The sequence below is a fragment of the Carica papaya genome, chromosome 9, assembly GCF_054855325.1.
Source record: "Carica papaya isolate Zhongbai chromosome 9, ASM5485532v1, whole genome shotgun sequence".
In the NCBI taxonomy this organism is placed as follows: Eukaryota; Viridiplantae; Streptophyta; class Magnoliopsida; order Brassicales; family Caricaceae; genus Carica; species Carica papaya.
This window is the reverse complement of record NC_142317.1, coordinates 29,037,272-29,051,041: the sequence shown is the minus strand read 5'-3', so window position 1 is coordinate 29,051,041 and position 13,770 is coordinate 29,037,272. Positions and strand designations below refer to the sequence as shown.

At 35.9% G+C, this 13,770-nt stretch overlaps 1 protein-coding gene across 7 annotated transcripts in view; it reads left to right on the top strand.

The window, feature by feature from the left end:
* Positions 1–13,770, top strand: part of LOC110807560 (Endosomal targeting BRO1-like domain-containing protein) — a 34,601-nt gene that overhangs the window by 4,771 nt on the left and 16,060 nt on the right. For all 7 annotated transcript variants that reach the window (XM_088211999.1, XM_088211997.1, XM_088211998.1 and 4 more), the window contains 2 exons: positions 11,113–11,209; positions 11,372–11,438. In XM_088211999.1, the coding sequence (XP_088068125.1) occupies positions 11,113–11,209; positions 11,372–11,438 (164 nt within the window). The remainder of the gene's footprint in view (positions 1–11,112; positions 11,210–11,371; positions 11,439–13,770) is intronic.

Sequence of the window (13,770 nt, the reverse complement as noted above, 5' to 3'; positions counted from 1 at the left end):
TCTTCACTATGATCACCTATTAGGATAATATCATCCACATAGACAATTAGTATAGCTCTCTTTCCTGTGGTACAATGCTTGACAAATAGAGTGTGATCGGATTGATATTGTTCATATCTTATATGTTTCACTGCTCTGGTAAATCTATCAAACCATGCCCTTGGAGACTATTTGAGACCATACAGTGCATTTTTTTAGTTTGCACACCTTTTGGGGATTCATTTCGAGTCCAAGTAGGACTTCTATATACATTTTTTTCCTCTATATCACCATTAAGAAAAACATTTTTCACATCAAGTTGGTAGAGAGACCAATCAAGATTAGATACCGAAGAGAATAATGCTCGAATTGTGTTGTACTTGGCAACATGAGCAAATGTCTCTTGATAGTCGATTCCATATGATTGGGTAAACCCTTTAGCGACAAGTCGTGCTTTGTAGCGGCTTACACTACCATCAGGATTGTACTTAGTGGTGAAGATCCACTTACATCCTACAGGAGCCTTCCCTGGAGGTAGATGAGATAACTCCCATGTCTCATTTTTCTCAAGGGCTGAAATTTCTTCTTGGATAGCAGCATTCCATACAGGAATCTTGAGAGCTTCATGAACAGTCCTTGGTTTAGGAAGAGGACTGTCAAACTTACTCACAAATGCCTGGTACTTTAAAGACAGCTTGCCATAAGAGACATAATTCTGTATGGGATGCATGGTACAAGAACGAACACATTTTTGTAAAACAATAGGTAAATCAATATCATCAGTTGAGTCAGAGATCTCATTACTTGTGTTTTTCTTGGTGCTTGGTCCAGGAGTTGAGTCATGACAGTATATAGTTGGCTCAGATACTTTAGCTTACCTTGAGTTTTGTTCCTCCTGGTATAGACACATAACTTATTAATTGCAGGTAATGTGTTATCAGTCTCCGTGGTAGGTTCAGGTTCTTTGGTGGTTTTATGGACATGTTCTTTTTTTAGAGTCGTCAGTAGAGTATGTAGTGGAGGCATGTTCACATCGCACAATTAATTTTCTTGAGTTCCAGATGTCTCCCCCTGAATATCAAGAGTGGAATAAAAGGGTCGGTTTTTAAAGAAAGTGACATGCATAGTGTTATAGAACCAGCGGGTTACTTGACAAAAGCATTTGTAACCTTTTTGAGAAGCAGAATATCCGAAAAAGACACATTTGAGAGCTCTAAGATCGAGTTTCTCTTTAAAGTGGCTGTGAATGTGAACATAGGTAGAGCAGCCAAAGATTTTAAACGGAATCATTGTGTGAAGGATGTGTGATGTTTGGGAAGGCTTGAACGAGGGATTCATAAGATGTTTTAAACTGAAATATACGGGAGGACATCTGGTTGATTAGATATGTAGCAGTGAGGATAGCCTCTCTTCAAAGGAATTTAGGAACATTTGTGGTAAACATAAGTGAGCGAGATACTTCAAGTATGTGTTTATTTTTTCTTTCGGCTACACCATTCTGTTGGGGGATGTAAGGACAAGAACTCTGATGGACAATTCCTTGTTTAGTAAGGAATTTGCCTAAGTTAGATGCAAAATATTCACATGCATCGTCAGTTTTCAATACTTGTATTTTTGTCTGAAATTGTGTTTGAATTATAGTGTTGAATTTGTGAAAAATTTGACAAATCTCAGATTTTTCTTTCATAAGATAGACCAAGGTTACTCTACTGTGATCATCAATAAAAGAGACAAATCATTTTGTTCCAGTAACATTTTTAACCTGTGCCAGTCCTCAGACATCACTATGAATTAATGTAAAGGGTTTTGAGGGTTTGTAAACAATACTGGAATATGAATTACTGGTGTGTTTAGAGAATTGACATATTTCACATTGAAATGAACTTGAAATTTATTTCTGAATAAAGTAGGAAATAGTTGTTTTAACTACATGAAGTTTGAATGTTCTAATCTATAATGCCATAATATAATAGATTGGTCAACATTAGAACATCCTATAGATACTGAGGTAACACATACTGCACTTAAAGTTTGTCCATTTGGAGGTGAGATTGTGACTGGTAGAAGATAAATTCCTGATTCCTTCTTAGCATTGCCAATCATCGTCCCCGTGGCCAAGTTCTGAAAAACACATGAACCACTGTCAAATTTAACAATACAGTTCAAGTTGTTACATAATTTGTTTACAGATAGCAGATTGGAGTCTAAATTAGACACATAAAGAATGGATTGCAATATCAAATTTGGTGATATAATGGTTGAGCTAACCCCTGCTACTTTAGAATTGGTTTCGTTGGCAATCTTGATGGAGGAAATTTCCTTACATTTACTATACAGATGAAGAAGTGTGATATCTCCGGTCATATAATTGGATGCCCCTGAATCAATAATCCATATTTGTTTTTTCAGAGAGTAAGCAGATAAACTGAGTGAGTAATTATCTCTCTGAGCAACGGATGCATTACTGAGAATACCTTTCTCCGAAAACATTTGCGGGAGAGCTTTCATCTGAGCTGGACTGAAAGAAGAGCTCTCGGTAAGTGTAGGTGCTGGGGGTGATTCTTCTTAAATTACTATATTGCCCTAAGTGTTATTTTTTTAATTCTTCTTATCTGCTGGTTTACCATGTAATTTCCAGCACTTATCCCTAATGTGACCTGATTTTTTGCAATAGTCACACTAGGGTCTCCCTTTCTTTCCTCATCTTTCAGAAACACGCCCGATGAGAGCAGAGGTCTGCTCGGGTTTTAGTGTAGCAAGCTGGGATTCACTTAGCAGCGACTTCCATTGAGCATCAAGGGCAAAACTCGTCTCCATCGAGTTCGGGCCAGAGTAAGGATCCCTCATCATGATTTTCTTCCTACTCTCTTCTCGATGGATTTCAGAGAAAACTTCTTTGAGACTTGGCAGTGGTTTGGTACCCAGAATGCGACCACAAACTTCATCTAAATTTTTGTTGAGACCCATTAAGAATTTAAAGATCCTTTTTCGTTCGGTGAGAGTTTTGAATAGTTTGGAGTCCTCGGGATAGTTCCACTGATGTTCTTCGAAAACGTTGAGCTGCTGCCAGTTCCGAGTGAGTGCATTGTAGTATTGAGTCATAGTGAGCTCCCCCTGTCGCAAGTCGTGCAGGTGAGTCTCAATTTTGAAGATGGCTAAGGTATTGTCTCGGCTAGAATAGAACTCGCCCGCGGCCACCCAGACGTCGTGCGCAGTTTCATACAGTAAGAAGTTCTCTCCAATCTCTGTTGTCATTGACTTGACTAACCAAGACATTATAAGATTGTTTTCGACCTTCTACGAACTGGCTCCTAGATCATCTGCTGATGGTTGAATGACTTCTCCCGTAAGATATTCATCTCTACCCTTTCCTCGGATGAACATGAGGACGGATGATGACTATTGGAGATAATTACTCCCATTCAGCATGTGTCCAGTGACAAATGAGGGTGTTTGGTCGACGTGAGATTGGGTGATGGACATTGGATTATAAGAACTTGAGATAACGTCAGGGGAAGAGGAGTTTTGCTCATCCATTGCCATTTTGGTTTGAGTTGGATGATGAATGATTTTGGATCAAAGTTTCTACTCTGATACCATGAAGAGAATAAAGGAAGAAGTTTATGTGAAAAGAGGAGAATTTCTCTAATTTTCCTTACGATTTCATGGGCACAAATGTGCCATTATATAGGCCTTCGGCCAAGACAAAAACAATCAAAAAGGTGCTAACAAAAAGCTAAAAAATTAGTGGAGAGAATACCCAACTGTCCTAACAATATCAGCTGTCCTAACAACTTGAGAAAAGACTAAGTTATCCCTAGTGTAATTATTCATGTATATATACATTCCTACATATATACAGAGAAAATACTAAGTTATCCCTAGTGTAAGTATACATATATATATATATTCCTACATATGTACATTCAACATGAGAAAAGATTAAGTTATCCCTAGTGTAAATGTACATGTATATATACATTCCTACGTATGTACATTCTACATCAGTGAAGTCTTTATATAGCTTTCTATGCAAGAGTGAAAACAGAGATAACAAGACAACACCATTTAAGCAGATTTGGAAGATTAAAGCTCCACCTAGAATGACATTTTTTGCTTGGAAAGCTGCTAAAAAATGCATATTGACTCTTGATATGCTAAAAAGGAAAGGTAACACGGTGGTTAATAGATGCTACTTATGCAAAACTGATGAGGAAACATGTAATCATTTATTGTTGACATGCCTCGCGACATACAACATTTGGACCACTGTGTACGGGTTGTTAGGGTTAAATTGGGTTATGCGTGGTAATGTGAGTAATGAGTTGTGGGCGTGGACGAGTTTTTGTAAAAAGAAAGGGCATTTGTTCCTTATCCCACTTACTATTTTTTTGGTGATGTGAAAGGAAAGAAATGCGAAAGTTTTTGAAAAAATAGAGACTAACTTTGTAAACATTAGGAATAGATGGATTCACATTTTTGACTCTATTTTGTTGGATCATAACATTAAAGATTGGGAAGACTTTGGACTAGTCATGAGCCATTTGATTGATTTGTAACTAGTTTGTATAAGGGTGGTACCTTCTTAGTATCTATGTGCATAATAATACTTTACTTTTATTTCAAAAAAAAGTGGCATCACAATCTTTGCTTTAGGGCCTCCTATCCAAAGCAATAAGTTAGTGAGTTATCCAAACGTTGTCGAATGAGATTACCGAAGAATACAAATGCTGCTTTGAGCAGTTTGTAGTCCATGCGTGCATTCTCACTCAAGAAGAAGAGGGTACAAGCTTTTTGAGTGATTTCCAGGACCATATTGCTGTTGGGTGGAATTGCAGCACCGAATGGCCTAACTATAGGATGAAGTTTTCTACAAAATTAAAAAAAGATATTGCCATGAATTTGGCTAGATAATATGAATGGCAAGGGGAGCAATGCTGTTATTATGATTCTCTTTTTAAATACAGCAGGATTACTAGTTCTTCAATTTCAATGCCTCAATTTGTTAAAATGCTTGAGCAAGCTTTAGATGGATGAGAGGCACGTGAAGGGTCCTCGTCTTAATTGTGATAAAAAATTGTTCTTGCTGTCAATTTTAAGAACTTTTCTGGTTGGAGTTTGTTGATGAGTTTGAATCTAGAAAAGTAGGAAGTTCTAATTGAGGATCCTACACAATAAAGAGAATTCCTACTGTTCTTGTCATTCATATTTTGCATTTGAGGACAAGATCTGATGTATGACAAGTAGTGGTAATACTCATTTGTACTCATATAGGTTAGGAATTAGAGGCAATTTATGAGAGAAATGAAAGAACATAGCTAGACCAGAGGGAACTAGAAACCTGACAAGGGTGAGAAGGGCATGAATGGAGAAGCTTCAATGTTGGACTTGTGTTAGAGCGTATTATCTCTTGGAATGTGAGACACTTGAGAGACCATAACGAGAGATTTCTTATTAGAGATTTTATGTCGATATGGAAATGTGAAATAATTTATTTATTGGAATCGAAAGTGGATTTCTTGGATATCCTGGCACACACTATTTGAAAGATAGAGGAGGTTGGTTGGAGGGAGTTGCCTGTGGTAGGGGCAGCCAATAGGGTTGTAGCGCTGTGGAACAATAACCATTTAAGATGTGTTGATGTCTGCATGGGTGAGTGCTCTATCTCCTACTTGTTTGAATGTAGGGAGAGTGGTCGGTGCTGGGTGTTTATTGGGGTTTATGGTAGAGGCAAGGGGAGGCAGAGGGAAAGATTGTAAGGTGATCTAGAGGAGTGTAGGAGGAGATGGGCTCGCCTATGGATCATAAGGGGAGACTTTAATATAGTCCTCAAGAGGCAGTAACGGTCAGGGGAGCATTCTTCAGGCTTTGTGTTGAGGAGTTCCGGGGCATAATGGATAGGTTGGAGCTTATGGACTTGCCACTCTCAGGAGGCAAGTGGACCTGGTCAAACCAAACATCTAATCGCAGCTTTTTCAGGATAGATTGTTTTGTTCTTTTGGTCTTTTCTCAATCTCCAATGATAAACCTAATCCGGAACTTCCGCAACATATAAAGTTTGATCATTTCCCCATTTGCTTGGATTTAGATGATATGACATAGTGCTCTTGCTCATTTAGGTTTGAGGAGACTGGTTGAATGGGGATTTCAGGATAAAGAAATGGTGGGAAGGTGCAGATGTGGAAGGGAATGCGAGTTTCAGGGTAGCTTAAAAGATTATAGCAGAAAGAACAAAAATAAAGCAGTGGAGGAAGGAAGTTGGGGGGAAAGGTGGGAGGCCTAGATTGTTGAAACCCTGTGAACATAAGAGTCTTGATATTGTAGATAAGAAGAGCGGTTTGGCCTCAGGAGACAGTGAGAGAGGGGAGAGTACATGTCTGGAATTAGCAAATGGAATGCAAATAAAGGAGATTTCAAGGAAGCAAAAATTGAGATTAGATGGATCAAAGAGGGAGGTAAAAACACTAAATTCTTCCATAATATGACTAACCACCATAAAAGGCTTAATTAAATGGAGGACTTGGAAACTAATGGCCAAGTGGTGAAAGGCAATTAGGATTTGAGGTAAGGGCTCAAATCTTACTTGAAGTTTGTATGCTAAAAATTCTAGCTGGAGGCCCACACTTGATGGACTTGAGTTCAGTAGTTTGGAGGAGTAGGGTTGATACTATTAGAACAGAAATTCTTGGAGAAATGTTGGAAGAGCTCATGCAATATAGTGGTGGCAAACCCTTGGAGCTAGACAATTTCAACATGGAGTTCCTTAGAAAATTTCAAGGGTGTAGTAAAAAGTGATGTAATTGACCTTTTTAAAGAATTTCATGAATTGGGACCTTTTTCAAAAGCTTGAATTCCACTTTCCTGGGGCTCATTCCAAAGATTGAGGGATTGATGAATATCAAGGATTTCATGTCAATTAGTCTTGTGGGTTGTGTCTACAGGCTCACTACAAAAGTTCTTGCGAGAAGAATGACCAAGGTGGTGGGGAGGGTTGTGGCTAAGTGTCAACATGCCTTTGTTTGGGGGGAGGGAGAGACAGATTATAGATGTGGTTATAATTGTTAATAAGGTGGTGGATGATTTGTTATACAAAAAAAAAAGGAATAAAATTATGTGAATTGGGAGTTTCTAAGCTATAGGTTGAATAGGATGAGATTTGAGGATAAATGGTTCAAGTGGATCATGTCTTGTATCTCCTTTACTTCTTTTTCTGTTATGGTGAAACAGCAGTCCCTCTTCCTTTTTTAAGGCCTTTAGAGGCCTCATGCAAGGTGAACTTTTATTCCTTTTACTCTTTATCATTGTTATGGAGGTTACAAACAAAATGTTAAAGAAGGCCAGTGAACTTGAGATGTTCAAGGGTTTGAAGATGGTAGATGATGAAGGGGCGTAAGAGGTGATTCACTTTTTTTTTTTTTTGGCTGATTACACTTTGTTATTTTGTGGAATAGATGTCAGGACTATTCTTAATATTAAGTGTGTTCTTCTGAGCTTCAGGAAACCTTCAGTCTTAATATTAACCTAGTAAAGTATGAGCTGGTGAATCTGAGGTGGTTTTGATACTAGTATTTTTGTTAGTGTATTGGGATATAAGTGCACTAAGCTCCCAATTAAATATTTGGAATTGTCTTTGGGGGCAAATTATAAGAATGGTCATGGGACACTGTGGTTGCAAGGTTTGAATCTTTTTTGTTTGGGTGAAAGATGATTTTTTTATGTAAAAGGAGAAAATTAACTCTTATTAAAATTGCCATGGGTAATATCCCCATCTATTATGTCTTTGTTGACAACATCTATTATTGTGGCCACAAAATTGGAGTTCGTCAATGTAGGTTCCTTTAGAGTGACTCTGAGGGGAGAAGAAGGCATCATTTTGTGGCGTAGGATGTAGTAAAACAACCAGTTCAGTAAGGTGGCTTGGATTTGAGGTTTTTGGTTGAGGTCAACAAGGCTCTTCAAAAGGGAAACGACTATGGAGGTTTATGTTGGACTGATATAGCTTTTGGAGGAGAGCAGTAAGTGCTAAGTTTGGCATGGTGGGAAAGGTTGGTTCACAAGGATTTCTTCCTGGCTGCATGTTAATAGAGTTGTGGAAGAAAATATGCAATAGGGAGAGAGGAGTTCCAAAGATGCATTAAGTGGAGGAGTAGGGTGTGGAAAGAGTGAATTTTTGGCATGATGAGTGGTTAGATGGTGGGGAGCTCAAGACTCAATTTCTCCGTATTTTTGCTATCGCACTCCACAAGGCGGCCATGGTTTAGAAATCTTTCCTGAACGACTTGTGGATTGTGGAGGTTTTATAGAATCTTAATGATTGGGAGATTAATGAATAAAAATCTTTTCTCTTGGCCCTATCAAAATGTACTCCCAATGGTGCAGAGGATTATCCTATTTGGAGGCTTAACTCTAAGAGGATTCTTTCTATTAGATGATTTTACCTGTACTTGGCCAAGAGAGAAGAAACTTGTGTAAAGTTTCCATCAAGGCTGATTTGGAAGGTTAAACTTTTGCTAGAGTGACCTTTTTTGCATGGGAGGCTGCTAGAAGTGTATTTTAATCGTGGACAAGTTGACTAGGAGGGGAACAATATTGTTTAATGGTTGTTTCTTCTGCAAGAGTTATGCGGAATCACGCAATCATATCCTTTGGTGATGTTCATTTGCCTACTGGTTGTGGACCTTAGCCTATGATCATATCCTTTGCCTACTGGTGATGGCTGGTTTGGTGAGGGATGAGATTCGGCTGTGAAAAGGGATCCATAGGAATAAGAGTTCCTCAAGTCTTATTTCTTTAGCTACATTGGGGTTAATTTGGAAGGAAAGTAATAAGAGAACTTTCGAGAGTAAAGAAACTAGTTTTAATAGATTCAAGGATACATGGTTCAAGACCCTAGATTTGTTTAATTAAGGGTCATCCTCTTTATTCTTTGAAGATCTAGAGGACTTTATAGATATTTTGCTTGAGAAGTAAATTTTATACACGGGTCGGATCCCTTTGTTGCATATGAATAGATGATATTCTTTTTTTCTTATAAAAAAAGAACTAGCTTGAACATGAGTATATCATTGTCTATTTTGTTGGTAATTACTAACTTTAATATTAGTATTAGTTACAATTAATAAGTAGAGTATTAAAAAAAGAAGAGGTTTAAAGCTTCTATAACTTTAACCAGAATAGTCTAGGTTTTTAATAACTTAAGATCGATTAATAGGCTAAATGAGTAAAAGATACTGAATAATTATAGTAATTAAAAAACCTTTAATAGAAAATTCATTCCAAATTAGAATTTTATTATTTTGTATCATTCTATTCCCCTTGTTGAAAACTTGATCTCAAGTTTTGGAATGACTAAGGATCAGGATTGAAAAGGAGAATTGGGTGTGTTTTCAAAATCTAAAAATGTTGAGGCTTCTAATAATCTTCATTGAAAAATAGGAAGTTAATCAAAATTTTAGGCTCCGTATGATCATAAACCATGGAAAATGAAGTAATCCCGAAAAATACTTCTAGTACAATCATTGTAGAGGGGGGACAACTCAGTAGGGGAATGAGCATACAAAATTATTGCAATGAGGAAGATGCTCAATGTGCCTAGCATGGATGAAAAAAAATATAGTGGGAGGTAATGTTCTTCTGCTGCCCGTGGTGATTCAAAAGGAACTCCAAGTTTCTTTTCTTCTGGCATAAGAAAAATGTTAGTCCCACTCTTAAGTAAATTTTGAGTTCTTTCAGTGAATTCCATATTTCTATAATTTCCAGTTATAAGTCTCTTTCGTATTCAGCACTAACTGATTATAGCATGTACAACAATTTTAACACATTGAATGGGATAGGTTATATTGGACTGAACAATAACAAGAAGAATAAAGACAAGGAGATAACAAGGAATAAAATCCTGGCACAAGATTTTTCTTTTTGGGATTAAAAGAAGAAATTATATTAGAGAAACGGTGAAAAAAGAATTACAAAAAACGGAGAATGAACATCATCCTCAAAAGTATCAAAAGGATGCAACATTTTTTTTTTTTTGAAATATAAGCTGTCAAGTATATTACTATAGGCACCAAGGGGGTGCCACCTATGTACAAAAGAATTTACATGTCAATCAAATTATCCAAAAAATTTGATAAATCATCCATAGAACAAAGGGGATGATCCTGTAATAAAAAACCAAAAGTGTGGAATCATTTATTTTTAAGTACATCAAAACCATCAGCATTTTCAATCCTATCAAAAACTCTCCTGTTTCTCTCCTTTCACACCATTCAAAATATGGTAAGAGGAATGATCAAAACAATGCAACCTAGCACAAAAATTTTTAATTCATCATTATCTATCTTATTGATAGTTATTGAGGTTTATATAGACATTATTTATAACTAATTAGTAAAATGTTAAATAGTTAAAGAGGAAATAAGAAGTTTCTATAATCTAAAAAATCTACGGAAATAGCTTAAGTTTCTATCTAAGAACTTAAGATTTCCCTAGATAGTCTAAATATCTAAATAAATTAAAGATACTAAATAATAATCATAATAATAATAATAATAATCCCACAGCTTCTTTAAATGAAATTTTTTTCCAAATTAAGGATTTCTGCTCTGCACGAACGCCTCTTTGGTAATAGTAATGTTACGAGTAGTTGGGAAGCATTTGTATTTAGTTTTGTTTATGCTCTTAAAGTAGGTAGTGCACCTTTTTTGTGTTTTTTGGTTGCTGATGAAATTAGTGGGCAATATTGATTTCTGCAGTTAAGTTGGGGGCAGTCTATCAGTTTCTTAAGAGTGAGGACGGGTGGTTACTTATTATGTAGCGGTTATTTCTTACAGTTGGTAGTTTCTAAAGTTTTCTTTGTATGTGATGAAGAAGGAAAAAGACAAGCAGAATATTGTCATTAAAGGTGGCATTTCTTTTCTGTATTCTTAGATTCTTAGGGTTCTCTGTAACTTACCTAAAATTCACCATCATGATAGAGAAAAAAAGTAGAGGAGGTTCGTAACTTTCTGGTCCTCTTTTAGACTATCCTGTCTCTAGACTAATAGCTAGATCCTAGACCGAGGACCCTGATATCATTCTTGAATCTTATTCTGGTAGGCTATGGCTTATTGGTAACCTTTTTTTTTTTTCTGTCAGAAAGCAAGAAAGCTTCGATAGATATTTTCTTGAAGGCGGCTGGGTACCTAGATTGTGCTGTTCGACATGTTCTCCCACAGTTGCCTGCTGAATTGAGGTTTGTAGAGAAGAAAATTTAAGCCCTATAAACTTTTGTTTGTGCTTTATATCAACTTGGAGCTTAGCAAGGTTATTCCTAACTTGTTAATGTTATTTTTTTTTCTTCTTCTTCTTATATTATTTGTCAAAACCTAACCTGTTATTGTTTGCACTACAACAGGAGAAATCTACCAGTTGACCTAGCAGAAGGAGTTCTTAGGGCACTTAGTCTACAGGCATTAGGCCAGGTAGAACCTTTTCTTTGTATTGATGTTGTTATTAACCGTATCCATACTTCATCCTTCCTCAAGTTGGCAATCTGTTTTTTGAGATTACTTGATTGTGATGATACACCTCTTTGAGATTAATTTATAAAGATGATACATGTTTTAATTTTTATTTTTCTTTGCATAAAATGCCTATTGCTCCAAAATAAATCTTCTCCATGGACTAGCTGGTTCTACTTGTAAGTACTAGAGCACCAACTTATAGGATTGTGGGCTGAATGGAAAAACAAATTTGTGTTGCTGCAAATTGTTTTTATTTGTTGATCATTTTGAGTACTTGTTAATCGGGAAAAGGTGCATTAACAGAATACATGAAGAGCTATTTATCTGACACAACTAAATCTGGTCAATGGTGGAATAAGAGGATGCTTTTATATTGAACTGGAATTCCTAGATTTCTTGCGCCAGTTTTCATTTTATGAGAAGAGTAAAAGTACATTATTTCAAAAAAGGAGAAGAGGAAGAACTTGGAGATCTCTCGCGTATCATAGATATATGATTATCCCAAAATTTACTGTTCAAAATCTAAATGATAAAATGGTAATTTTCAGACAAGATGAGCTTTGTCAAACTGCAGTGCCTATCTATTTCTATGCAGTTTCGTCATCACATCAAATTGAAAATTTAGTTCGGCGACTGTTGGCTGAAGGCTTGGTGTTTTCATGCCAAGCCTTTTGGTTTGGTTAACCATAGAGTATTCTGACTTCTTACTTGTTCCATTGTCATTGAAGTTTGTTTAGTTGATTCATTGATTTTCTACTTTCATGGCTCTTTTTGTTTTCATCAACTAAATTATATAATATGTTCTTTGTCTTGGGCAGTGCAAGAGCTCATTATGTCCTCATCATGTCCCATGGTTTAGTGATTTTATCTTTTGTTTGATTGTGCTTACCTTACTGATTGCACCATTCTGTGCGTCCTGTTTCATAATATACTGAAGAGGATTTGCCCAAAAAGGAGACAGAAAGAGAAAATAAAATGTAACTAGGAACAGAAGATGGAGTTGATAAACCATGTTAAGCATAACTGTATATTTTCAATGCGCTTTCACGGACATATTTTTATCTTTACTACAGAGGAATTGGAAGCAATTCTATATTGATTTCTTGTTTCTTTTTTATTTTCTTTTTCTCCACTTTTATGGAGTTAATTTAGAGGATTTTTTATCCTCAACTTTGTATCTCTTCTCTCTTTAATTATTTGATAACAATTCTTTTCTTATAAAAGAATATTTTCAATGCTTCTGTCTAACCAATAATCCATAGACTTGCATTTGGATCTTGAATAATGTAGAGAGGAGCATGGAGTCAACATTGTGTATAGGTTCACATTCCTCTTGGTAAGATATGAGAGAAAAACATAACTAAAGGACTTTTCAAGACTACTTTAGAATTTTAGATATTCAATGGACTTCATCGTGCTTCAAATGGGCCTTGAATTATGTAGATTAGTAGCATTTGAGTACCCATTGCGAATGAGATAATTATCCTCTAGGTTAGAGGTTAGTGTTACAGAACTGAGCAAACAAAATATGTTTGAGATTCTGACTTAATGATTTGCATGTAAATCCTTGAGTCTGATGGAGATAGGTATCACAATGTCAAACAAATATTTCTTAGACCCTAGACTCTTCCACCGTTTTCACAAAGAATTCTTGGTTATTGCATTTTAAAAACTCAATTAACAACAATAACTCTTCAAGGTCCTTTCTATGAAATTAAGTAGACATTATTACCTCTCAATCTTGTTTATGTGAGCTTTCTCTGTTTCCAATAATATTTGTTATCTTATCAAGAAAGAAAAGATTAAATAGTGGACAAAAACCTAGACATCTAGGCGTTTCTTAGACATTATATTTATGAAGTTTGACGTAACATATTTAAAGGTTTGATTGTATCGTACAACTACAAAATTGAAAAACTCTGCAGTGCTTAAATAAATAATTGAGATCTATCCACAAAACTTTTTATAAAATTTCTTAAGTAATCTTTGAAAAATAGAGTTAGACTAACAAACATACTAATTCTAATAAATTGAGAACTAACACTACTAATAAAAATAAGAAAACTAAGTACTACAAGAATAAAATCCAAAAGCTACTAAAACTATAATAGTAGACTATTAGATAATACAATAATTTAATAGAATTAGAATTTCTAGTTAATTCAGATAATCTAAACTTGGTCCATTATGCATCAAGATGAGGATAAGGTGCTCTCCTACCAAAGTAGAAGGTACAAGGAGAGAAAGCAAAGACATCTGGACAAGATAGCAACCGAATCCTAATTATCTT